The sequence below is a fragment of the Malus domestica genome, chromosome 16 (assembly GCF_042453785.1).
Source record: "Malus domestica chromosome 16, GDT2T_hap1".
Classification (NCBI taxonomy): domain Eukaryota; kingdom Viridiplantae; phylum Streptophyta; class Magnoliopsida; order Rosales; family Rosaceae; genus Malus; species Malus domestica.
The window spans coordinates 5461901-5486929 of NC_091676.1; the positions used below are offsets into that span (position 1 = coordinate 5461901).

The 25029-nt window shown below is 39.9% G+C and overlaps 3 protein-coding genes and 1 pseudogene across 3 annotated transcripts; 2 read left to right on the forward strand and 2 right to left on the reverse strand.

Moving 5' to 3' along the window:
- Window positions 1-8186: 8186 nt before the first annotated feature.
- LOC103402935 (uncharacterized) lies at window positions 8187-10095 on the reverse strand. Its single transcript, XM_017323467.3, has 2 exons — window positions 9164-10095; window positions 8187-8713 (listed from the first exon to the last, which is right to left on the reverse strand). Exons 1-2 carry the CDS (start codon window positions 9724-9726, stop codon window positions 8305-8307), a joined length of 972 nt encoding a protein of 323 aa, XP_017178956.3. The 5' UTR covers window positions 9727-10095; the 3' UTR covers window positions 8187-8304.
- Window positions 10096-12354: 2259 nt separating this feature from the next.
- LOC139192903 (uncharacterized protein At1g27050-like) lies at window positions 12355-13296 on the forward strand (annotated as a pseudogene).
- A 241-nt stretch (window positions 13297-13537) lies between these two features.
- LOC103402939 (ultraviolet-B receptor UVR8) lies at window positions 13538-16154 on the forward strand. The gene is made up of 7 exons (XM_070815815.1): window positions 13538-13964; window positions 14045-14197; window positions 14501-14659; window positions 14867-15025; window positions 15231-15362; window positions 15477-15560; window positions 15686-16154. Exons 1-7 carry the CDS (start codon window positions 13742-13744, stop codon window positions 15976-15978), a joined length of 1203 nt encoding a protein of 400 aa, XP_070671916.1. The 5' UTR covers window positions 13538-13741; the 3' UTR covers window positions 15979-16154.
- Window positions 16025-24689, reverse strand: LOC103402940 (protein PTST homolog 2, chloroplastic). The gene is made up of 8 exons (XM_008341726.4): window positions 23774-24689; window positions 23317-23443; window positions 22691-22886; window positions 22379-22590; window positions 22055-22200; window positions 21831-21978; window positions 16424-16492; window positions 16025-16339 (listed from the first exon to the last, which is right to left on the reverse strand). Exons 1-8 carry the CDS (start codon window positions 24361-24363, stop codon window positions 16244-16246), a joined length of 1584 nt encoding a protein of 527 aa, XP_008339948.3. The 5' UTR covers window positions 24364-24689; the 3' UTR covers window positions 16025-16243.
- Window positions 24690-25029: the final 340 nt, after the last annotated feature.

Consider the following 25029-nt stretch of genomic DNA (forward strand, 5'->3'; position numbering starts at 1 on the left):
GGCGATGATGGGTCCCTTTCAGTATTCAGCGTTTCAGGGGAGGCAGGATAAGATGTAAATGGGCGGGCGATACGTTGAAATTGGGCCCTCAGATTGTGATATGGGCTTTTGTTTGTATTCACAGGTCTGCCTTTGTTTGACCGTCCACACTCCTCTCCGGGTGATGTCACACGTGTACGGTCGTTTTCGTGGGTCCTACTACCCACATGGCCGCCCATACCTTGTCAGCTGATGCAAGCATGGAAGTGGGCCAGTTACTTCGACAAGCCAACTGGGGTTCGCTCTAAGCATAGCAGCAGGAAACTGGTTAGGCAAGCTGACCATCTTCTCGGTCTAATAGAACAGTGTTTCGGGAAATATCGATTTTAAGTTTCTATCTATATTATACTATTAGATCGAAACGTCACGTAAATATTAATCCGGTTCATAAAATGGCTCTTTTAAGCATAAAGGTTATTGTTGGTAGAAAAAAAAAATTGTATATTCGTTTCATCATTTCTTCCTCTCTCTCTTGCCGAGTGATTCTAGCTATGACTGAGATAGAGCTGGTCATGCCAAGTCCTCAAAATGAAGACCTTAAGTGACCATCACTGCTTTCTCACCACATAAGTTCATGTGGTAAGAGAAAAAGAAAAAAAATGGTATGAAACATGGAATATGAGAGTTTTTCTCATTTAGTAAAAGCTTTCGTGTCACGTTACACGTTTGTCCAAGACATACAAAAGCTATTCATGTATTAGGGTCCACCCAAAGTAGTTCAATGTGGAACACGAAAGTGGGTGTCCCTCTTTAGGTATATTAGCATACGGATGATGTGTCACGGAAGCCCTTACCGAAGAATGTCTCATATGCAACGCACTGTGAAGTGTAGTCCAACGCTTTGCTTTTCAACCTAACTTTGGGTCACTTAAGATGCCTACAACATTAAAACAAAAGCAATCCAATACTAAAGCCCAATAGGAATACTTGACAGCCATTCCCTGCAATCTAGCACATGACAGGATATACCCTAACGAAACCAGAATGCTCAACTCCCAACTCCTTGAGAGATTTTCGGGTGTCACCAGTTATATACAAATATGCGTCTATCTCTTTTGCTATGATGAGAGAGAGGCAAGCAGAGAGGATAAAGTTAGATCGATGATTATGTAAAACTTATGAACTGAGTGTTTCACTTTAATTCCATACCCCATCAAATGACAAGAAACTTAATCCGAAGGCAAGCATATCATAGATCATAGCAACTCAGTTCCGATACACGTGCATTAATTGCCTCGAACCACAACTGAACAAATCATAGTGAGTAATGCTATTCATACCATGTTTTTATACCACATTTCTATACCATCTTAGGTGGCATCTGATGTGGATAGTAACATCATTTGAAAAATTTGCAAAATCCAAGAAAATGAAGGAAAAAGACTCATCGTTTACTACAATCATCATTTAATTAACTAGTTTTTCTTAATTATTAGTTTATTAAATAATGAACTAAATTTAAAAATCTGATTAATTCAAATGATGTAGTTGCCCACATTAAATGCCACCTAAGATGGTATGAACATGTGGTATAAAAACATGGTATGAAGCATTTAAGAGTCGTCATTGCTTCATTTCCCAGCAGCACATCGCAAAGCATTCATAGACCTACAGCATAATATCACCCTTCCTGCAGTACGAAAATCCCCAGCCTTTGATACCATGTATTCTCTGCTTTTTATGAATTTATGACCAACCCCAGGGCTGTTACCTGGTGTTGTTGTAGATCTAAAATCATCTTTATATGCTGCATGAGTACCTGAAATATCACCAAAATTATGAGCAGTACTGTGAGGTGTATCCTGGGACTAGCACTGTGGTGATGGGAAGCGAGTTGGCTGACTTGCTCTCCCAATTCTCTTATGGGGTTGGCTTCGATTGTTTTGATCTACTCTTTGTTCTTTGGCAAAAGCGACCTACCTTCAATGCATGCAATTAGGGCAAGAAGAATAGCACATATAGCCTAAATATGCTATTCTTCTTGCCTTGAAGCTAAATGTGCTATTCTTCTTGCCCTAATTGCATGCTCAGTTGTAAAAGTAAATGTTTTTAGTCACTTGAGCTATGAAAAAAATATTAATATACTGATGGTTTTTTCTGAATACTTCGGAATTACAAGGCTGAGGGAAAGTACTCAAATTGCAGGAGAGAACTGGAAGGAATGGAAGATGCAGAAGCAAACACTTGGTGGGTATTTATAATCTTGGCAAAGTATGCCCTGTTAAGATCCTAACCTCCACTTTAATTGAAAAAAAAAAGTAAAGAAAAAAAATCAATTTGCATGGTTCCTCCCATAATTAGGAGATTAGTGCATGTTTTGGCATTTCTCAAAGATCTTTCTCATCTCCATAATTTGCTAGTCCACTATTGCTACTTCTCTCTTTTCTATGCTTACACATCTCTTAACGATATAAAACAATATTACCATAATTTGATTTGCTTAAAGAGGTGGAAAACTGGGATGAACTCCTCTGGTATATGGTTGATTGAATGTTCGGTGCTGTTTAGTATGAGTGTAACAATATTTTATTAAATCTGAAATATAAGTATAAATTTATAACGCATTTAACGCATTAATTAACTGGATAGTGTCTGCTATTCAAGTTTCCTAGTGATATGAAAGTGTTTACCAACACCAAACTTTAACGCTTAAGATATATTTTTCAGATGTGTACTTATCATTTTATAAATCCTAGAGTCGTCCTTGCTTGATCTTTAATTGTTCTCAAGTGATGCTTTATTGTTTGAACATTGCAGGGCAGTTTACCTAATTATCAATGAAATTTAGGAAAGTTTATAGGGTACTTAAAGCGCTAGGGTGATTAGTTTAGGATGAATAAAGCAAGCTAAGTTGGCCTCCTCCACCACCGAAAGGCACGAAGCCTTAGAGATTCTTGTGCCAAGGTGATTAGGGTGAATAAAACAAGCTAAGTTGGCCTCCCCCCTCCACCACCGAAATGCACCAAGCATTAGAGATTCTCGTCTACTATCCTACTTGTTATATGTATAATATAATATGTATATATACCGGTCCTGTAAGGGAAGAGTCATTTTTTTTCTTCAAAAAATAGGGATTAGTTGTGGAATTCATTATACATCGAACTTCTACGATTTGAACTCTCTATTTTGTAAGTCTCAATTCATTGATCATCTTTGCAAAAATTCAATTCAATCTTAAACCATTTGCGTGTATTTAATTATCACATGAAGTTTTATTATTTCTTATAGAACAAAGTTTTTGTCAATTTCTTTGAACTCAATTAGATATATTTTCGATTTGGCTAATATTTTACAAAGATGATCTAAGAAGTGGAATTAAAAAAATAGACGGTTCGGATCATTAAAGTTTAATATGGTGTAGACCACACAACTAATCCTAATTTTTTAAATATGGGATCCCTTCTCTTTGAAGTCGTCTATATATGTGGATGGTTATAACTACTTGTACAAGCGTAATTACAACACTTTGGTCCACAAAATTCAACTGAAGCACATTTGTCCTTACTCTAATCAGGTTTGAATTTATTTGTTTATGGTAATGTACAAAACTTTCTAGAGGGTTTAATGTTTAAATACAGCCTGTTGATTTCTATCACTTGATCTTTTTAATTCCAAATCACTGTAATCTGTTGTTGCGTTGGTGTATTTAAGAAATAATTTGCGACTGACTGCCACTAACTCACAAAAGCTATTTGTGGATAGTAAATGGGTGGTTGCAATCAATAAGACCAGAAATTTAACCCAACTTGATAAGAACTTTTGCTTTTGAGAGGTAATTATCAACTTTTATATGCAACCATTTGAGTCCGACAAATGAATATTATATAAATATTAGTTTGAGTTCCAAAAGTTTGCTCTAACTTAATATGTGTGGCTAACAGGCTCCAAGAAAGAAAGAAAGAAAACAGAGCCTAACCTCACCAGTTACAATCAATTATCATTCTTGAGATGAATTTCAAGGAATTAGAGTTTGACTTAACCATAGAAAATTATATCATGTACATTTTGCTTAAGTTTTATTGATTACGACATTGCTTATGTAGTGAGAATTTTAACTTGAATGTGAGAGAATTTGTATATACACAACTTATTTCAACAGATACGTATTTTGTGTGATGATTTGTTGGGTATATATGTTAGAATGTGAGTTTGACAATAAGATTTAAACCCGGTTATAATGTTCAAATTGGTACGTAAAAGTTTACTAGAAAAGATGATGATCGTTACTTTGTTTAGGATTGAAACTCAATATGAATACTGCACCTTACACTCGAAATTGGACAAGAACATCAATTGCAGTTTCTTATGTTGATTCTAATATAAACACAACATGAAATGAACTAATATATGGTTCGTTTGAGTGCTTTTAAAATACCTGAAACCGTTTCTGGTGAAATTGATTTTGAGTTCGAAAGCATTTAAATGCTTTTTGAAATAAGTACTAGATACTTGCTTCCTTCAGGAAGCACTTAAAGTACTTTTGCAGGATCTACTTGGATTTTTACTAATAATTGATTTCAAAAATATTTTCATCAAAAGCTTTCAGTTATTTTGATACCGTTTGGTACGTGAGACGGGACCGAACCCAGTTGGACGAGCCGTTTTATCCCACGTTTAGTGTGCCAATTTGACTGGAACGCGTTGTCCCGTGGAACAAATTTTAGCAATTTTTTGGTTCCACCTTACCCCTTTGGAACAACTTGTTCCAGCCCACGGGATACAAATTTATAATTTATTGGACAACAATACCCCTCTTCTTTTTCATTAATTCCACTGTCTATCCCTCCCTCTTTCTCTCGTACCCTCCCTCTCTTCTACCCAAGGTTAAAATATCGATATTATTGACGATATTTTGCCAATAATATCATTTTTTTTAGAGAATGATATTTTCACACTTATCCATTTAATTATCGTCAATATATCGATATTTTTGTCGATATTATCGCGATAATATCGGAGACGATATTTTCATAATTTTAATGCATTAATTGGGAAATATATCGCGATATTATCAATAATATCGATAATATCGCGAGATGAATCCCAAACCGCTCTACACAGCCACATCCAGACAAGCAGTAACCGCTACCTCAAACCCTGAGCGCAAATTCGAAGGCCAGAGCGGCGACGACGGCGACGAGGGTGGATACGAATGAGGGGGAGATGGATGCGGCGGGGGAGGTTGGGGGGAGCCGGAGACTCCTGGGAGGCGCCGATGGCAGAGAGGACGGCGAAGAGGACCACCATGAGAGCGACGACGGAGGATGCCTTTGAGACTGCCATTGTTGATAGGGTTTGGACCTTTCTGTTCGTTCGGGAATCTAGGGTTTTTGAAGACTCAGAGAGACTGAAAGCACAAAGTGGCGCAAGTTGGATTTGAGATCCAATTTTGAGGTTCTGAAAGTGAAAGGGCGAAAAAGAACGAAGATGAGGGTAGAGAGAGTGCCGAGAGAGACAGAGAGATTGAGAGACTAAAAGATTCAATTTTGAGTTTCTAAAAGAGCAAGGAAAGAAGAAGAAACAAAATTTTCTTCTTGGGTTTCTGAAAGGTCAAAAGCTGGTGATGGGTGGTGATGTGAAAGAGGTAAGGTGGACAGCTACTTTCATCATATGGTCTATTATGAAAACCACCCACTTGCATGGGTGTGGGCTTTTTATATTTTAAAAGTTTGGGAGGTATATTATATTATTATATGTATATAAATGTTATATAAATTATAAATTATTAGATATTTTTTTCCTATGCAAGCATATTAGATATGTACATAAAACATTCACATATGTATGTTCTTTTATAAGAAATAACATATTATTCAATAATTATTTACATCTGATATAGTAAATTTAATTAATTCATATAATATATAAGAAATTTACCTAAATCCGCCTAGGCCGCTTAGGTGCTCGCCTAGATCCCGCCTAGCTGCCTAGGTGTTAGGCGCCAGCCCATCGCCCGACCGACTTAGAGCCTTGGTATTTATAGCTGGGGTTTTTTGTGGGGAGTGGCGGGTAGGTCGGGCAGCTACCCGTTAGAAACAGGCTGGCCAATTGTTATTGGTTCGGCGCAACAGCTCACATTGCTTAATCCATTGCTTAAATGAGTGTAAGATATTGTACTAATTCATTTTATATAAATGATTATGGTGTGTTTAAATTTCTTTCATTAATTACTACATATTTTCTACACTCACAGTGTTTGCCAGTTCGCTATATAATTAACTTAAGTTAGTTAAATCCATCATGCAATGCATTTCCTTCCATTTTTTTGTGATAAACTAATAGATAATTGACTAAATAAAAATCCTGCAAAGGTTCAATAAAAATTTCCAAGTTTTTCTTACAATTTCCGTGGTTTTTATTCAATTTTTATCGATATCAATAATATCCCGATATTTCCATCGAAATTTCCGTATTTTTGGACTACCGATATTTCCGATATCATCGATATTTTAAACCTTGCTTCTACCCTCCCTCTCTCCTGTAGCCTCATCCTCCTCCACCACAAAACCAGCAACCCAACTATGGCTAACCCAAACCCAGCTTATTCTCGACGCCTTCCTCCCTGCTAGTCCCACGACGAGACCGTCGCCAGCGATGCCCAGGACTCGCATCGCAAAGAGGAGACCAAGGTCGTTGTTGACGATGTCGAAGCTCCTCCACCGTCGCCGGTTCAGTCCTTCCGCGCTCCACCTTATTCTCCGACCCTGCAGAAATTGATTGAAATGAATTTGCAGATCGGACGAAGCCTCTGTAAATGGGGGAAAAAAAAACCAATTTGGGATTTTTCTGTGTTTGGTTTTATTTATTTTTTGTTATTTAAACATCAACAGAATCTTAACTATCATTGCACCCGAAGAAAATTTAAGTCAATTTGGGTGAGGCATGCCTACCCAAACCTAGAGGAGTTAAATTAAACACCAAAACCTCAGGTATGTCATAATTAAATTCAAAGCCAAAACGCGGAGAAGGGCAAGCTCAAACTTGAGATCCTTGAGCTGGGCCAAAAGGTCAGGCTTTGTCTTGTGCCTCAGCTCATGTACCTTGATTCTCGCTATTGTTGCTGCGGGTGTGCGAGCTCTGCAACGGCGGCTTTCTCTTTAGCTTGACGGGAAAATGAAACCCTAAACTATTGGTTTGAATAGAAAGAAATTAAAAGAAGAGAAATATGGGTTTGAATTGAAGAGACAAAAATGAAATGAAGAGAAAGTATGGGTTTGATTTACTGAGTTTGATTTTTACTGGGATCAATCTGGGCATGCAAAGAACAAGAAACATATGAAGAAGTGAATGTAAGAGACATGGGAGAAAGAGAGAGTCAAATAAAAAGGGTAAGTTAGTCATTTAATCTCGTTCCGTCCCGTTCCATCTTGCGCGTACCAAACATGACACGAAATCTTTGTTCTATCCCATTCCACCCCGTCCCATTCCATCTCCTTCTGTCCTGTCCGCGTACCAAACGATACCTTTAAAAACACTTCCAAACGAGCCCAAGAATAGTGATCTATGCTGTTACAAAAATATGCTTAATTTTTACCTATTATTAGTTTAACCATTGAACTTCGACTTCCAAATTATTATAAGATGTATGTTTGCACGTTTGTGATTCCATAAAATAGTGCAAGTCTGCAGTTCTAGGATTAGTTACAATGTGCGGTTACAGAAATAGTGCAAGTCTGCAGTTATCGGATTTGCCTTTCAACCCTACTTTGGGCCACCTGAGATGCCTACAAATCATTCAAGCAAAAGCAATCCAATGCTAAAGCCCAATACGAATAGTTGACACCTCGCCATCCCCTTCAGTCTAGCTCATGACAGGAAGTACCCAAACGAAACCAGAATGCTCAACTCCCGACTCCTTGAGAGGTTCTCAGGTGTTACCGATTGTATACAAGCATGCACCTATCTCACTTGCCATGATGAGAGAGATGCAAATGATTGTACAAAACTGATGAGTAGGGAAAATTCCCTCCAATGCTAGAATGTTTTATTCTTTACCACAACTGAACAGATCATATTAGTAACAAAGTACAAGGTTATTAGGGTTTATGACCGCTAAACTAAATATTCAAGAGTCGTCACACACATTCCTTCATTTTCCATATTCACATCATCGCAAAGCATTCATAGATCTTCGGCAACATGTTGAGTATTGAGTCAAATTATGCATTGAGAATTTGAGAAAATAGACATTTAGCAAATCGATAGATAATGTATACAATCTAAAAAACTCAACCATCGGTTAAAATTTAAAATTTCACGTCAGTTTCATGAGCGAAAAGACTTCTTAAGATAGCGAAGGATGGTCCACATGAATGTGGAAATAAAGAAGAGGACAATACCAGAAACAATTGCGTATTTGAGGCCAAGGTTCACCAGCAAATTTACCAGAAGCCCGGCCAGTACAACACCAAAGAAATTTGCAGACAATGCTGACCAGAATGGCATGTCGAGAATCGAAGCTATGATGGCCCCTGTCCATGCTCCTGTTCCGGGGAAAGGCACAGCCACAAAAAGCATCAGACCAAGCCACTGGAACTCCTCTACGGGGCCAGCCTTCTCTTTAGCCCTCACAAATAGCAAGTTAAGGAACTGAGCAGCGGCCTTGTTCTTTCCAGCAAGGAACGATGCAAACCTCTTCAAGTAAAGTATGATGAAGGGCACAGGAACCATGTTCCTACATAAACATAGTCCCAAACTCTGTCAATTCCTAGACTCTCTTACTTCGTGAATTTTAATGAAAAACTTGTAGATCACAAAAATATCACATTGGACACCACAATGCCATAGCTAGTGCAGAAAGGTAAAATGCTAAAACTTGAAGCACCCTTTTGATGGAATGGGCAAAAGGCAATAGACATTACGAATGTCAGGATTTCAGGCAGACATTCTAGCGGCCCACTTTTAATAACACCGATAGCAGTGGAACCATTCACTATGTATTGTATTTCATTTTGTCAATTTACCGATGTGGGACGTTTTACATTCTTCATCGAGAACAAAATACGAAGCAATCATTAAAGGCAACATTGTAACTTGTCAAACAACATTGGTGAAACAAATCCCAACAAAACTCATGTAGAATTTAAAAAGTGCTGATTGGCTATAGTAGAGAAAAAAGACTAACCCAAGAACGGATAGAACTGTTAGCAGAACAGGCTTAAGTTGCAACCAGTAACCAACAGGAATAGCTCCACGAAGCTCAATGACCGGAAGTGTGGCAAGAGCAAACACCACAGCCTCATCAGGCCAGCCGGAGCTTCGAAGCACCGTCGCAATCTTCAAGCCAAAGTTGGAGGCTCTAATGGAATCAGCCGCCGCCGCAGCAGCAGCATTTGCATCCCCGGAAGCCGCGAACCAGGCAAGCGACACAGATGCCCAGATCAAAACCCAGAAGGCAAATTTGACCGGCCGCTCCTCAAACAACGGCAAAAGTTCATCTTCCTCGTCTGTTTCAGGAAACCCACGTGAGGAAACTCCCGTTGCAGCGCGAGCGAGGGGTGAAATCGCAAAAAAGGGATTTGATTTGGGCAAAGTTTGAAACTTAAAGTCTGCATTGGGGCTGAAAGGGGATTGTTTGATGCGGGTAATGATTGGGCGGCCAATTTTTGGTGAAAATACGAAGTGGGCTTTTCTGAGAGACAAAATTGACGTCAATGGCGATGGGGATGCTGATAGAGATGCAGCCATTGCTGCAGAGTTCGACTGATAGAACCCAAAAGATTGTGGCTTTCGAACTGAGGCAAGGTTTTAGGGGTTTCTGTTGGGGAGTTAAGCTCTTTGAGTGAGGATTTTACTGCGTCCAGGCAGGGATTTATAGACACCCATCCGAATGTCCGAAAGTGGGTGGAAATTGTAGGGTGGTTTTATTTAAAGTATGGGGTTTTATAAAGAAATTTCCGGAATTGGCCAGGTTTCGAGATAGCATCGGGGGTTGAACGGCACAAGGGAACAAGTGTGGAGGAATTAACGAGGTTCCGGTGGAGTTAAAAGTTATGCGTTGCAGGGGTGGGAAAGCAACAAATAAATTGGTCCAATTTTCTCTCAACAAAGACAATCGGAGTTGACTTTGTTATTGCATCCCCTTCCATTTTTAGGTAAAGTTATGTGCGGGTTACGACTGGTTTAGTATTGCTGTGCTTTGAAAAAAAATTGTTATGAGAATAAGCGACTGTGAAATAAATCAGCAGAGTGTTTGGTAAACTTTTTTGTAAAAGTGCTTTTGGAAAAAAAAACAGTCTGATAGTAGGTCTTTTCATTAAAGGAGCACTGCAGCTCTGTGTGCTTTGAAAAAAAGCCAGTTTTCCAAAGCTGCAAATAGCAGCTTCAGCTTTTTCCTTTGATTTCAACTTATTCTCACAGCAACTTCCAAAATAAGCCTTTTTTTTTCAGTTTACTAAACACCTAAAACCCTCATAGCTTTTTTTCATGGGTGTTTTTTTTAAGCACCTCACTCCCAAACCATCCCTTAGGATTACGGTATTCCTCTTCAATCATTAGTAAGAGATTTTAAACTTGATTTTCATTAAAAATGAATTTGACTCAAAATAAGGAGGCCATAGAGACTCTTTTTTTATTCATTTGTCTCGAATTTCGTGAAGAACTCCATTCCCTCTCCCTCGTTACGAACAAAAAAATAATGATGATCCAGTGGCGGATCCAGGATTCTAGCATAGGGTGGTCCCAATATAAGACATCCAAAAACAAATTATGGGAAAATAACATTAAAAAGTTAAACATTCACTTTTCATCCATAAATCATGGTAAAAACAACACAAGAAGTTACAAAATTTAAACATTTTTTTTTAACAAACGATATCTACACCGAAGGGGGAGGAGGTGTCACATCCCGGCCCGGGGTCCATCACATCCTGGGCCCGCTCCACCACCGTAGCACGATATTGTCCGTTTTGGGCCCCGACTACGCCCTCATAGTTTTATTTATGGGAACTCACACGAGAACTTCCCGGTAGGTCACCCATCTTGGGATTGCTCTAGCGCGAACTCGTTTAACTTCGGAGTTCCGATGGAACCCGAAGTCAGTGAGTTCCCAAAAAGTCGTGCTAGGATGGGATGAGAATATACATATAAGGATCACTCCCCTTGGCGATGTGGGATCTTACAGGGGGTGAGCTTAGCCTCATAATAGGCTAGTAATAATGTGATTCGGATTCGCCTTTGGTAAGAATCGAACCTAAAACCTCTTACTTACAAGTGAAGATGAATATCACTAGACCGTAGTAGTACTAAGTGACCTTAATTCCCTTGTTCTCTTACATTGATAGTTTTCTATCTATTACGAAATAATAAATAAATAAAAAAGTATTTTCTTTGGCAAGAAAAGAAGATAATAGTTCTCTAAAATCAGTTATTTTTTCTATTAAATTATCTAAAACATGGGCAACTTCCAGAAGAAAAAAAAAAAACGAATTAAAGGTCTTTAAAGTTAGTGGGCTTTTATCACTCTTAAATTTGATAGCCCATAAAGATGTTAATTGAGACATCCAAAACGACAATGTGGAAGTAGAAAAAAAAAAGTCAGCGTCTCTTTCATCTTCCTCGTGAGAAAGCTGCTGGAGCCCTGCAATTCCTTCACCTCCTCCATGGATGGATCAGGTTTTGAATGGACTATAATATTATTTGACAAAATAATTGCCTTGGCGTAGCCTATATAATCTTAAGAGTAGATCTCTCCCCCTGCCGAAACATTTGGAGGGTCCCCAGAGGACCTTCATGGGCGTTTTTCCAGCTTTCGGGTGGTCCTGTGACCACCTTGATCCCTCTTTGGATCCGCCCCGGATGATCACCATTGTTTTAGTGTAGATAATAACGTTTATTAAAAAAAAACAAATAAATAGAAATTATACACATTTCTTGCATTATAAGAAATGAGCCCCATTCCCTAGAGTTGATTTTTCACACCTATATTTTTTCACGCACACTCTTGTTACAAACTACAACAGATCAAAAGAAATAGTTGGTTGTTTTTCATTTTTCTTACGAAATACAATATTACAAAAACTTCTTCATTTTCTTACGAATAAAATATCACCAAAACTGTGTGTGTATGTGATACAACCCATGATATATTGATATAAGGTATTGTTGGAGGAGTTTTTTAATGTGCCGAAACACTTATCAGTACACTAACTGTAATATATAATTGATTGCATATTTAAAAATAAAAGTCTAACTGATTGTATTATAATACTTAATGTATCGCTCTGTTTCGGAAACTGAAAATTTTATTAGAATTGTAGTGACTATAATTGTGGTCACCAATAGTCAACCCACGTAGACGGTCAAACTACGAACTCACATTTCACTCTATCGCAACATCTAAACGAAACAACGCCATGAGCCGGAAGAGAGATAAACCCTACTTCTCCCGCCACGCCCCCTACTCCGGGTCCAAACGCCGCCGTCCCCTGCCTCCTCATCCGGAACCCGAAACCGAGCATGACTAGCCGACTTACAAGCAACCGCCGCTGCCGGCTCTAGTCGTAACAGGTCTCACACCGGACTGCTCTGTCTTGGACCTCAAGTCCCGTTTCGAGATCTATGGACCCATCTCCCGCATCCACATTCACCGGGACGCGGTCGGTTACGTCACCTACCGCTACGCCGACTCTGCTCAAGCCGCCATCGCCGCCTCCCTCGTCCCGTCATTCGGCATCACAATCGAATCCAACAAAGTACTAATCTTTCGCTTCAATTTCCCCAAAGAAGCTTTCTTTTTACTATTTAATTTCTGGGCTTTCGTATTTCTGTTGAAATTTGGGGGTTTTGCTGCAGTTGCAGGTGCTTTGGGCGACGGACCCGTGATGGGTCGTCGGCAAGTTCGAATCTTGTGAGGGCGGAGGTGCCGCTGAGGGGGCGCGGCAGAGGGAACAAGCTTGCTTCTTCAATAGTGAACCCCAGAGGCGGCGGCGCTGCTGGTGTTGATAGTTCTTCGTCGGCGTTGGATGCACCTTCTAAACCTAGAGAAATTGTTGCATACGATGATATTCTGGAAAACTATTAGCTGCGTTTTGGGATTTGGAGGGTTTAGTTTTGTAAACTGAGCAATGGGTTTAGTTCATAGACATAGGATTATGGAAGAATCTGTAGTGGGTATGAAGTTGGTTGAGTTAGCAGCCATGTTGTGAACGTTGTTGTAGGGTTTTGGACCCATCCGGATCCTAACGGTGGAGATTTTGGACACATCTCATTTTACTTCTCACACATCCTTGATAATTTCTATTAGTTGATCTTCTTCAATTCATTTGATCTTAAGGTTGAAAATTAAAAGATGTGTAAGAAGTAACATGGGGTGTGTAGATATCACACCCCTTTTGGAAATTCTCATATCGTAATATTCATCGTACATTGTGCAGTCAGAAATAATTTGAATATTTTTATTTAAAATCAAACATAAATAGTTCTGAACAAAAACTGACCGTATGGTATTTAATAAACGGTTAAGATATAAAAATCTTTAGATATAAAAATCTTTAGGATCTCTACAAAGAAGAACCGAGGATCCGGAGAGAATCCTCATCCGTTGTTGTAGGAGGCCGTGCATATCTTGGAAGAAAATTTTTACGGGTCTATCCAAGCCCAAGATGCTTGAGTCGGAGCCCAAAGAGCCCAAACGATGAGAAATTTAATAGAATGACAGAAAGCAGAAGTCATTGAGAAGGAAGAGCATCAGGGCACCGTAGTAATGGAAGAGAGTGAAGAAAGCAGAGTAGCAAAGCACGACGAAGAAGGAAGCAGCGAGCAACAGATATGGAGTTGGGGGGCAGGAACGGACGGGCAACTGGGCACGGGCAGGCTACAGGATGAGCACCTCCCTCAGCTGCTTCGCCTCCCTTCTCTCGCCCCCGCCGCCGGATCCATCTGCTCCCTTGCCTGCGGCGGCGCTCACGTTCTGGCCTTAACCTCAGGTCTCATCCTTTCCTTCTCCGAATACTATAAAACTTACAAATTTTCTTCTTTCTTAGAAAAAAACAAACATCTGTTGCAGGTGGGAAGGTGCTGACATGGGGAAGGGGTACGTCCGGTCAACTGGGTCATCCTGATACGGTCAACAGTCCAAATCCTAAGTTTGTAATGTCTTTGAACAACCTCTTCATTACTCATGCTTCTGCTGGTTGGAACCACTCCGGTTTTGTTTCAGGTACATTCTGGCAGTTGATATGTTTCACACTAGCGGTATTCTACTTTGCTCTAACCAATGTGGCTATGCCGACGTCCGCTCTCAGGCAGTTGATATTTGACATTCTGTGGTGGAATATGTTAGTGAATCTCTGATAATTTTACGCCTGTTTGTATCCGTCTCGAATCGAAAACCAAGTTAGATTTTTCCCAATAGTCGAATTTTTCTTCTTTTGCTGCGTTGTGTTTAAAACTTGGTGGCAACTTGAAGTGTGGGGCTTCTTGACTTATTTCTGGTTCTCGGAATTTTCTCGCTTGTTTTCAGATGCAGGAGATCTTTTCACGTGCGGAGATGGCTCGTTTGGTCAGCTCGGACATGGTGATTTCCAGTCGCATTGCTATCCTGTCAAAGTCTCCTTCTTTGTTGATAAGCACGTGGAGCAGATAGCATGCGGGATGCGCCATTCGCTTGTTTTGGTGAAAGGTAATTTGTAAGGTTGATCTTGTATATGTCCTGCTGACCCGAGCTTTAAGGTAGAGATGCTGATTTATATGATGTATATGCTTTACGACATGCTTAAAGCTTTGCATTTTTGTATTACAACATGAAGGATATCCATTTATTCAATATTTATCCTATTAGTTCAAGTGTATGATGTTTCTCAAATCAAGTATATTGCTGGTGTTTCAGGAGATGAAGTTTATGCGTTTGGTTCGGGGAAGCGTGGTCAACTGGGTATCTCTGAGGATAAGATCAAATTAGTTAATATTCCTGAACGAATTCATGGATTTGACAGCGTAAAAATCACTAGCATCGCTGCAAATGGAGATCATAGTGCTGCGTTATCTGGTGAGGCCAACAAACTTACTCTTTCTTGATTTGGTCGTATAAAACAGATGATATTGCTTCTAACATGGATGCCAAGCTTTGAAATCTTCCAGTCCCCATGTAAGAGCTAAGAATTTTCCATGCCAGCCACGGTCCAATTGAACGCTATTCGCCTCAGTAATTTAGTTTTCTGATTGCCGTTTTCTTTTCTTGCCTATGACATTAGCTGATGGGCATTTGTACACTTGGGGAAGAGGGTTCGGTGGCATCTCAAGCGCTCACTCCCCACAGCGTTTATCTACATCGTTCTTGTTTACCAAAGTTGCTGTTGGATGGAATCATTCTTTGGTATTGACGGGTATGGGCATTCATTTCACGCTATAACGAGTTCCGTTTATTCATTTTTTTTCTTCCTTTTACCTGGTGAAAAGATAGCGTCGTTATGTAGCAGCCTCGAATATATTTTAAACAGGTGGAGAAGTTTTTATGCTTGGTGGAAATCACCATGGAGTTCTTAGTAATCCTGAAAAAATTACTCCAATAAAGCACTTAGCAGGTAATGCCCTTGATCCGACCCAAACAACACTCGCATAAACTTGACATATCTGAATGATCATCGTACATTTGTACTAGAATTGTGATCGCTGCTGATTGCGTGTGTGATTCTTTGCACATCGACAGATCCGAGGGAAGTTGTCCTGGAGAAAGTCCCCGACCTCGAAGGGACTGGAATTGTGCACATTGCATCTGGAGCTGAGCACTCTGCTATTGTGACCGAGGATGGAGTGATTAAGACATGGGGTTGGGGTGAACATGGTCAGCTTGGCTTGGGAAATACAGATGACCAAACGAGTCCTCAAGAAGTGAGTTTCGGCCACAGATTTCGGAAAGAAGCGGACACAATCGAGATTTACTGCGGTAGCGGGTTTACAATTGTCGTAAGAACTTCACGTCGCTGTTCTCAGACAGATTAACAAACCATTTACCCGAGCTTTCGAAACAAGAAGCGCTGCAGAGTGATTGTCGAGATGGAAAACTCCTCATTGAATTCCTTATCACAATTAAAAAATTCGGGTTTTACATGAAAAAGGAAAAACGACACCATGTTACGTATGAAGCATGACATAAAAGAATCACGAGTTAAAATCTACTGCCTATAATGTTGAATCTGGGGAAGAATTGCTGCTTGTTTTCGATGAATATCCCCTTACGCTTGCTGGGGGACCTCTGTTGTGTGTGTTATGTTATGATCAGGACGTTGTTTTCGTATCCGTTGTTGCGAACAATTGGGCGTAGGGGATCAATCCGCCATTTACCATCGACAATGAACTTGATCTGAAATGCAACATGATGAAAACATTAATCAATGGGGTTCTAACGTTGTAAAGACTCGACCACATAATAACACTATTTACTTGCCTCGTATCTGCCCGGATACAATTTAAGGCACAAAGAGAAGATTCCTGTACGCGACTTCTCCATCTTTCTCTGCAAGCAACCACCACAGGTAACAACATTTGTATTACAAAAGCAAGTAGAAGACTAAATGCTAAGAAGCATTACCGCAAAGTAGTACTAATATTTCCGAAAATGCGGGTAAATGCAAGTATGAATACCTCATGGAACAAAAAAATACATGCGCATGGTAATATAACTGTTAGGAGTCTGTGACATATGGCATATTTCTGTTGGTTCTGTTAGTAATAGTTGGATGAGAGTTAGTTGGGTGGGTTGTTTGTTAGAACTCACTACATATAACGAATTGTAAAGGAAGTTGAGATATGAATGAAATTGTGAATGTTCTATGTTCTCTGTATTCTCTATGTGCAATCTCTCGAAGACGTAGCTAGGTCTTAACATTTGGTACCGAGCCAGACGTTTTGATCCTACCAAATCCTTCGCGTTTGCATGTCGCGCAAGTCATTGCGAAAAACCATGGAAGCTCGCGTTTCCAGTTTGGAGTCGAAATTCGACGACGTCAAGAATTCCCAAGATGAAATCAAGTCGACACTCGCTCAATTGCAATCGATGATGGCACGTTTCGCTGGTGGGTCGATTAGAGAATCATCCGAGGCCACCATGGGCGATCCCCAATTTCAGAATCCGATGAACCCTAATGTTGCTCGTCACGAAATTGGGCAGAATTTCAATTACCAACCACGACCACCGTTTTTTAAGATGGAATTTCCAAGGTTCAATGATGGGGATGGTCCGCTGGGATAGATCTACAAGGCTGAGCATTATTTTGATTTCTTCAGTATCGCTGATGCGCAGAAGGTCAAGCTTGCGTCCTTTCACATGGAAGGGGAAGCACTGCAATGGTTCCAATGGGCTCGATGCCTTACCAACTATCCTTCTTGGGTGGAATTTACGAAGATTCTTTGTCACGAATTTGGTCCTTCTGCCATGGAAGATTCTGCTGAAAGCTTAGTCAAGTTACGGCAAAAAGGTACACTCAGAGACTATGTTCTTGAATTTCGGCGGCTGACGAATCGGACAAGAGATATTAGCCTGGAACTTCTTCGTTCTTGCTTTATTGGTAGGTTGAGACCTGAATTACGACATGATGTTAAGCTTATCCAGCCCAGGAACGTCCTTGAAGCTATTGCTTTTGCTCAACAAATTGATGCCAAAATCACAGAATTAAAGGTCAGATATTTCTATAAGCCTCCTGCCCTGCAACCTACTTTTCGTTCTCCTGCACCACAGCACACTACTCCTACTCTTTTCCCTGATACTCATGTGAAGAACAACACTGTTAGGAGACTGACACCGGAGGAGGCAGAACATTGTAGAAAGAATGGGTTATGTTTTCATTGCAAGGAGAAATTTGTTAGAGGTCATATGTGTGAGAAGAAACAATTGCTATTAATTGATGTGCAAGATTCTGTGTTTGACATTGATGAAGAACTGGAAATTCAAGAACCTGAAATAACCGCATGTGCACTTTTTGGTACACCTGCTCCTCCATCTATCAACACTATGAAGGTTTCTGGGTTAATCAAGAACTGTCCTGTGACTATATTAATTGATTCCAGCAGTTCCCACAACTTTGTGGATTTGGGATTGGTTAAACGATTGCGAACACAATTGGATACTAAACATCTGTTTTCTGTCAAGATTGCGGATAGAGGTCGAGTCGATACAAAAGGCACCTTAGCTCAAGTTTCTGTAAAAATTCAAGATTTCCACTTTCTTACCGATTTATATGCTATTGCCTTGGGGGGTGTGATGTTGTTTTAGGCATTCAATGGTTGAGAACTCTGGGGCCTATTTTGTGGGATTTTGACAAGTTATGTATGCAGTTTTGTAAAGACTCTAAGACCTATTGCATTACATGTCCTGAAAGGGTGGGTTCTAACCTTGAAGATGTTTCAGCTTTGCAAATGCAGAAAATATTACACCAAGATACTACAATGGGTGCAGTCCTATATCACTTGGAATCAGAAACATTGGGTCTACAAAACTTGGAATCACAGACTACAAGTTCAAAATTCTTGAATCTCACAGATCAGCAACAGTATGAGTTGAAGGCATTATTGGCAGGGTTTGACACCATATTTGCAACCCCAACTACACTTCCTCCTCACAGAGTACATGATCATCGAATTCCCTTAAAGAAGGGTAGTACACCACCTAGTAGCAGGCCTTACAGGTATGGTCCAGTGCTAAAAACAGAAATTGAGAAGTGTGTGACGGATCTTTTGGAGGCTGGATTTATTAGAGTAAGCAATAGTCCCTATTCCTCTCCAGTTATTTTCGTAAGGAAAAAAGAGGGAACATGGCGAATGTGTATGGATTATGGGGGTCTCAATGGTATCACGATTAAAGATAAGTTTCCTATACCCCTTATTGATGAGTTACTTGATGAGTTGTATGGTGCACAGTTTTTCTCTAAATTGGACTTACGGGCAGGTTACCATCAAATTAGAATGCATCCTGATGATATCGAGAAAACCGCCTTTCGAACACACGATGGTCACTTTGAGTTCTTGGTAATGCCTTTTGGTTTAACAAATGCTCCAACTACATTTCAGTGTCTTATGAATGATATCTTCAGACCGTATCTCAGGAAATTTATCCTAGTATTCTTCGATGACATACTAGTTTATAGTTCTTCTTGGGATCTGCATTTGAAGCATCTGCGAGTAGTTTTCGAGACACTGGCCAAGCACACTCTATTTGTCAAGATGTCTAAGTGTGCTTTTGGAAGAACTCAAGTGGAATATCTTGGCCACATTGTATCAAAATCTGGAGTTTCAGCCGATCCTACGAAGCTTGAGGCCATAGCTAATTGGCCTATACCTACTTCAGTAAAAGCCTTACAGGGTTTCCTTGGGTTGACAAGTTACTATAGGAAATTTATACCTCAATTTGGGAAGATCATTGGTCCTCTCACAGCTCTTACAAAAAAGGATGGTTTTAAGTGGACAAATGAGGCCACTGCAGCCTTCAACACCCTTAAAGAGGCTATGCTTTCCCCACATGTCTTAGCTCTTCCAGATTTTAGTAAGCCATTTGTGATTGAGAGTGATGCATCGGGACATGGTATTAGGGAAATATTACAACAAGAGGGTCGACCAATAGCTTTCACTAGTAAAGCCCTTTGCCCAAGAAATCAATCACTTTCAGCTTATGAGCGGAAAATGTTGGCCATTATTCATGCTGTTCAAAAGTGGCAATCCTACTTGGTGGGCAATCATTTTGTTATTCTCACAGATCACCATAGCTTGAAGTATTTTTTTGAGAGGAGAGCTCATACACCATTCCAACAGAAATGGATCACTAAGTTACTTGGGTTCGACTATGAAATTCAATACAAGAAGGGGTGTGATAACCAAGCTGCTGATGCATTGTCTCGAGTACATTATGATGTGGATCATTCTGCACACTCCAGTGTTCTCAATGCCATCTCATACCCTTACTCTTCTTGGTTAGATGATTTACGGAGGCATGTGGAGAAAGACACTTGGATCATTGCCAAGTCTCAGCAGGTGTTGCAATCTACGGCTGATGATATTCCTCTTACTTCCTTACGGTTCAATGTGGATAATGGATTCTTGAAGTACAAACACAGGATTGTATTGAGTCCATCAAGTTTTTGGTGAGCAAAGGTTTTTGATGAACTTCATTCCAGCCCTGCCGCGGGCCATGAGGGGTTCCTTAAAACATATAAGAGGATATCCCGATCATTCTATTGGGAAGGGATGAAGAAGGACATCAGGGAACGGGTCGCAACATGTGCTATATGTCAACAAAATAAGTATGAGACTTTGTCTCCTCATGGTCTCTTACAACCATTACCAATCCCAACTAAAGTGTGGTCTGAAATTTCAATGGATTTTATAAATTCCCTTCCACCCTGTAAGGGTAAAACTGTGATTTGGGTTGTTGTTGACAGATTGTCCAAATATGGCCACTTTCTGGCGTTAAGTCATCCTTATACAGCTTCTCAAATTGCTTAACTTTTTGTTGACAACATATTCAAGTTACATGGTATGCCACAATCCATTGTCAATGATTGGGATCCAATCTTCATGAGCAAGTTTTGGAAAGAGTTCTTCCATTTGCAAGGTTCTGCATTTTGTTTTAGCTCGGGGTATCACCCACAAACCGATGGACAAATTGAAGTTCTCAATCGGTGTCTAGAAACCTATCTCCGATGTTTTTGTAGTTTGCAACCCAAGAAATGGGTCAATTGGTTGTCTTGGGCAGAATGGAGCTACAACACTAGCTTCCATTCTGCTATTAAAATGACCCCATTTGAAGCTGTGTATGGTTCTGCTCCTCCTGTTATTCCCGCTTATGAACCAAGTACAACTACGGTGGAATCCGTGGACCAGTGTTTGCAGGACAGAACCAGAATTTTATCACTGCTGAAATGTAATTTGGAAGCTGCTCAATGTCGAATGAAAGTCCAAGCTGACAAGAAGATGACTGAAAGGGTTTTTGAAGTGGGCGATTGGGTTTACCTTCGGTTGGTTCCTTACCAACTTAAGTCCCTGGCAGCTCATTCCTTCCACAAACTTCAGCCTCGATTTTTTGGGCCGTTTTTGGTGTTAGCTAAAGTGGGCAATGTTGCTTACAAAATTAAGCTTCCTGATCACTCCAAACTGCACCCTGTGTTTCATGTCTCTTGCCTGAAAAAACATCTTGGAGGTACTGTTCCAGTTTCAGTTCCTTTACCAGTGTTGACAGATGATGGGATATTGCAGGATGTTCCGATTGCAATTTTGGATCTCAGAATAGTTCAGAGGAATAACTCGGCTATAACGGAAGTCTTGGTTCAGTGGCAGAATCACTCTCGAGAGGATGCTACTTGGGAAGTCTACCACGACTTGAAACACCAATTTCCAGAGATTGTTCATCTTTGAGTATCTTGTTTTGACTGTCATCATGCTTAGTTGACTATTCGCATTGTATTGTCGTTCCAATTGTTGTTGTTTTTGTGCTCTGTAAGTTCCGTTTTAAGGGGGGTATTGTTAGGAGTCTGTGACAGATGGCATATTTCTGTTGGTTCTGTTAGTAATAGTTGGATGAGAGTTAGTTGGGTGGGTTGTTTGTTAGAACTCACTACATATAACGAATTGTAAAGGAAGTTGAGATATGAATGAAATTGTGAATGTTCTATGTTCTCTGTATTCTCTCTGTGCAATCTCTCGAAGACGTAGCTAGGTCTTAACAATAACTTACCAATCTTTTAAAGTATTTCCTCATCTAATAATAAAAGCTAAGTAAGAAAATAAATGAACGAGTGGACGAAAACATGGATCCACTAATATTACTTGAGCCTAACCTAACTGATAAATTCAAGGGAAGATCAGACCTGGGTCGTCCAACCATCATATGATCCAGCTATGAGAACTTCTGAGGCTGAATTCGGCCAAACTATGCAAGCAGTACGAAGAAGTCGTAAGGCCCTACGAGCATCATTAATCCTCTTTTGTTTCTCCTTCACAATCTTTTGCGCTTCGCTGGTATGGTTGGGTAAGATGTCAATGGTAAAGTAAGTTATAGTCTTGTAATTTAACTAAAATAAATTGTGCATACATTATTGCCATTGCCATCTTTCCTTCCAAAACAGCCAACTTTGCACGTGTTGACCGCAACTTGTCCTGGGCATGCATAATCTCATTTTCCTGAAACTCTAAGGCATCTGAAAGCTTCTGCACATCTTCAGAGGAGCTTTCATGACCCTGATGAAAAATATAGACGAGTTTAATAGGATGCCCCAAATCCTCCAAAACATTATCACAGCATGAGAATGCTGCTCGGCAAAGAAAACGAAAGTGAATATATTGTTAAAATTTTGGAGTAAAAAGTACTTTCAAAAATTTCATACAAATTTACACAACGAAGACTGATCATCCCCACCTTCTGTGTTGCAGCATCATCAGCTTTAGACCTCAATGAGCGGAGTGCGGAGGAGAGCTCTGATTCAAGGTGCTTAATCCGACTACGTATTTGTTTGTGATCGATCTCTTTCTTATCAGAATCCAGTTTAATCCCTTGATAAGGTTCATGAAATATTTCATCTCTTGAACCATCCTTTGATAGTCCCATTTTATCATATGAAAATTCATCAGCTGTACATTACATACATTTCATTAACAATCAAAGGTTACTTGAACCAAACCATTTAATCATAAAGCTACTTAAAAGTGAAAACAATTAACTATAAAATACCTTCAAAATCACGATACGAAACTCCAGCCCTATGGGTGCTCCAAGTTCTCCACGTGTCAGGTCTGGGTGAGTCTCTTAGCACACCATTGTTTGAAAGAGAACTGCTGTGGTTAGGCCTGTCTCTTGAATCATTAAGAATGGCTTTGGTGGGGTTTAATGATGCAGGTCTGCAGCTTCTAACAAGGCCAGCAACTGTCTTTTATAATGTAACAAGCATCACGTTATGTTTTAGAATTTCTACATGCAAAGGAAACAATCACATCAAACTCTTAAAAATAAATTATTTTCACGCAGATACTGTAATGGTGACTGCCCGCATAAAAGTTATCCTCTCTTTCAAGCTGCAAATGAACTTGACGGTGAAAAGGCCAAACTATAGTTAAGGTTTCATTAACGCATGCTGATAAATATAATTTGTTTTGTTTATATGTTACCAAATCCTAAAGAAATATACCAAATGCAATTCGACTCTCAAATATCTATCATCATCTTACCACCATAAAGGAATATAGAAGTACATCTAAACTGAAAACCAGAGAAAATTTCAGGACTTTGCATAATGCTTGCTCCTAGAATATTACCCCACCAAAAGACAATCAATTCAAAATAACTTAAAACCAACTTACCACATCAGCGGAGGAAGCACTGCCTTCTTTCTCTCCCAAAGTAAATGCAAGCGTCAAATTTCTCTGTTTCACCAATCGATTCAATATACCCTCAACGCCAGTATTGTCCTCTGTTGTAGCAGCTTCTCTACACAAAACATACATTTGAGTTGATTCCCCTTCCCAAAAAAATATTCATCGATTCGATTGTTGAAATATAGCATCAATAAATAACGAATATCTTGTCATCACCTTTTATTTTGGATAATAAATCTCATCCACACAACCTATGGTGCACATATTCAATGAAAATTTTACAATTTAAAGTGGTTCTAAGTCAATCTATTGGTCCAAAGATACAAACATTTTGCACGTCTCTTTCCAAATTAAAGACAGAGAAAACAAACAGAACAATTATACCATGGAATATAACAAATCTAAAAACTTCAACAAGTTTCAATTATAACAGAATTCTCACAGTGATGATCTACCAGCCGACGAGGCTACTTGAGAAGAATCATCAAGAATGGAAGAACCCACGCCGGAAACCCCAATTTGACTGCTGCTGGAGGCACCGCTGTCGAATTCTTTTGCCATTGTTAAATCCCAATTCTTAAAGTTGCTTTCTTGAGCTCTCTCTTCTTCTTCCAAATCCCAACCCAACGAAAGCCAACCGCCTTTCTTCGCAATAGCATCGACCAAATCTTCTCTCCCAGCTTCCAGCAGCTCCTTCTTGCTGGGAAACGCCCCGGGCTTCTTGGAGCTCTTCATGAACTCCAGAATCTCAGCTTCCAAGTTGAAATCATCCCCCTCGCCATCCCAATCTTTACACCGCCTCGCAAACCCAGAACACCCACAATACAACCCGCTGTAATCGTACCCTTTTCTTGACTCAGAAAACCCTACAATCAAAGAAAACCCGCTCATCGGGTGAAGCCGCCGCCGCTGCCTGGCTATGGCTCTTGAATTGACGACGAAAAGAATCGAGGGAGAGGCGCGAGGGATGAAGTTTGGGGAGGAGCGGGGCGGCGAGAGGAGGTGGGTCGCGGCGGTGGTGTAGGAGAGCATGGCTTAGGCATTTCGACGAACAGTTGGAGGGTAAGGTGGAGAAATGGGAAAAAGGAGGGAGGGCGAGCGAAGCAACGAACAAAACCACCGAAAAGCGTAAACGGCCATTAAATGCGAAAGGATGCGAAATAAGCTGATGATGTACGAATTTAAATTTTTAGAGTAAGTGTTCTATTTTTTATATTAAAAACAATTGTTTGCTGATTACTGTGACAGATATTTGGGCGCGCAATGTGGAAATTTGGAGAGAGAGAGAGTGTGTGTGCCATTAGCTCGCGTTTGCTCTACGTTTTAATCGTTAATGCATGTTGGATGAGGTTAAGAGGACCGAGGTCTTATTTTTTATTTTTTATGAGAGATTCTTTTTTGAAATCGAAGGTTTTAATGGTTTTTAAATGTTGTTATTATTCTTGAAATTTTTTGTCATTGTCATATGACGTTACTGATTATGTGAAAATATCTTTTATTAGTTAAGGATTTTGATGTCTTGTCGTTCGTGTATATGAGATAGATACAAGAAAATTTTGTGTCGACTAAAATGGTTTCATGTGGAACTTGAATTCAAAAGGTCCCCCGTTGTGGTGTGTCTTAGTCCTTGGGCGTGGAAGCTCCTTTCCAAAAATTTATCAAGTAAAAGGGGTTTATGTTATAGGATTAATTCCAACT

What these genes read in the sequence shown, in the direction of transcription:
- LOC103402939 (XM_070815815.1), top strand. Translation starts at nt 13,742, where the DNA reads ATGGAAGAGAGTGAAGAAAGCAGAGTAGCAAAGCACGACGAAGAAGGA. An exon ending in TTCGCTTGTTTTGGTGAAAG is followed by an intron (nt 14,660 to 14,866) that starts GTAATTTGTAAG and finishes CTGGTGTTTCAG; the next exon opens with GAGATGAAGTTTATGCGTTT. An exon ending in TCATTCTTTGGTATTGACGG is followed by an intron (nt 15,363 to 15,476) that starts GTATGGGCATTC and finishes TATTTTAAACAG; the next exon opens with GTGGAGAAGTTTTTATGCTT.
- LOC103402940 (XM_008341726.4), bottom strand. Translation starts at nt 24,363, where the DNA reads ATGCTCTCCTACACCACCGCCGCGACCCACCTCCTCTCGCCGCCCCGC. An exon ending in GTGCTTCCTCCGCTGATGTG is followed by an intron (nt 22,887 to 23,316) that starts GTAAGTTGGTTT and finishes ACATTATAAAAG; the next exon opens with ACAGTTGCTGGCCTTGTTAG. An exon ending in TGTATCCGGGCAGATACGAG is followed by an intron (nt 16,340 to 16,423) that starts GCAAGTAAATAG and finishes GTTGCATTTCAG; the next exon opens with ATCAAGTTCATTGTCGATGG.
- LOC103402935 (XM_017323467.3), bottom strand. Translation starts at nt 9,726, where the DNA reads ATGGCTGCATCTCTATCAGCATCCCCATCGCCATTGACGTCAATTTTG. An exon ending in ACAGTTCTATCCGTTCTTGG is followed by an intron (nt 8,714 to 9,163) that starts GTTAGTCTTTTT and finishes ATGTTTATGTAG; the next exon opens with GAACATGGTTCCTGTGCCCT.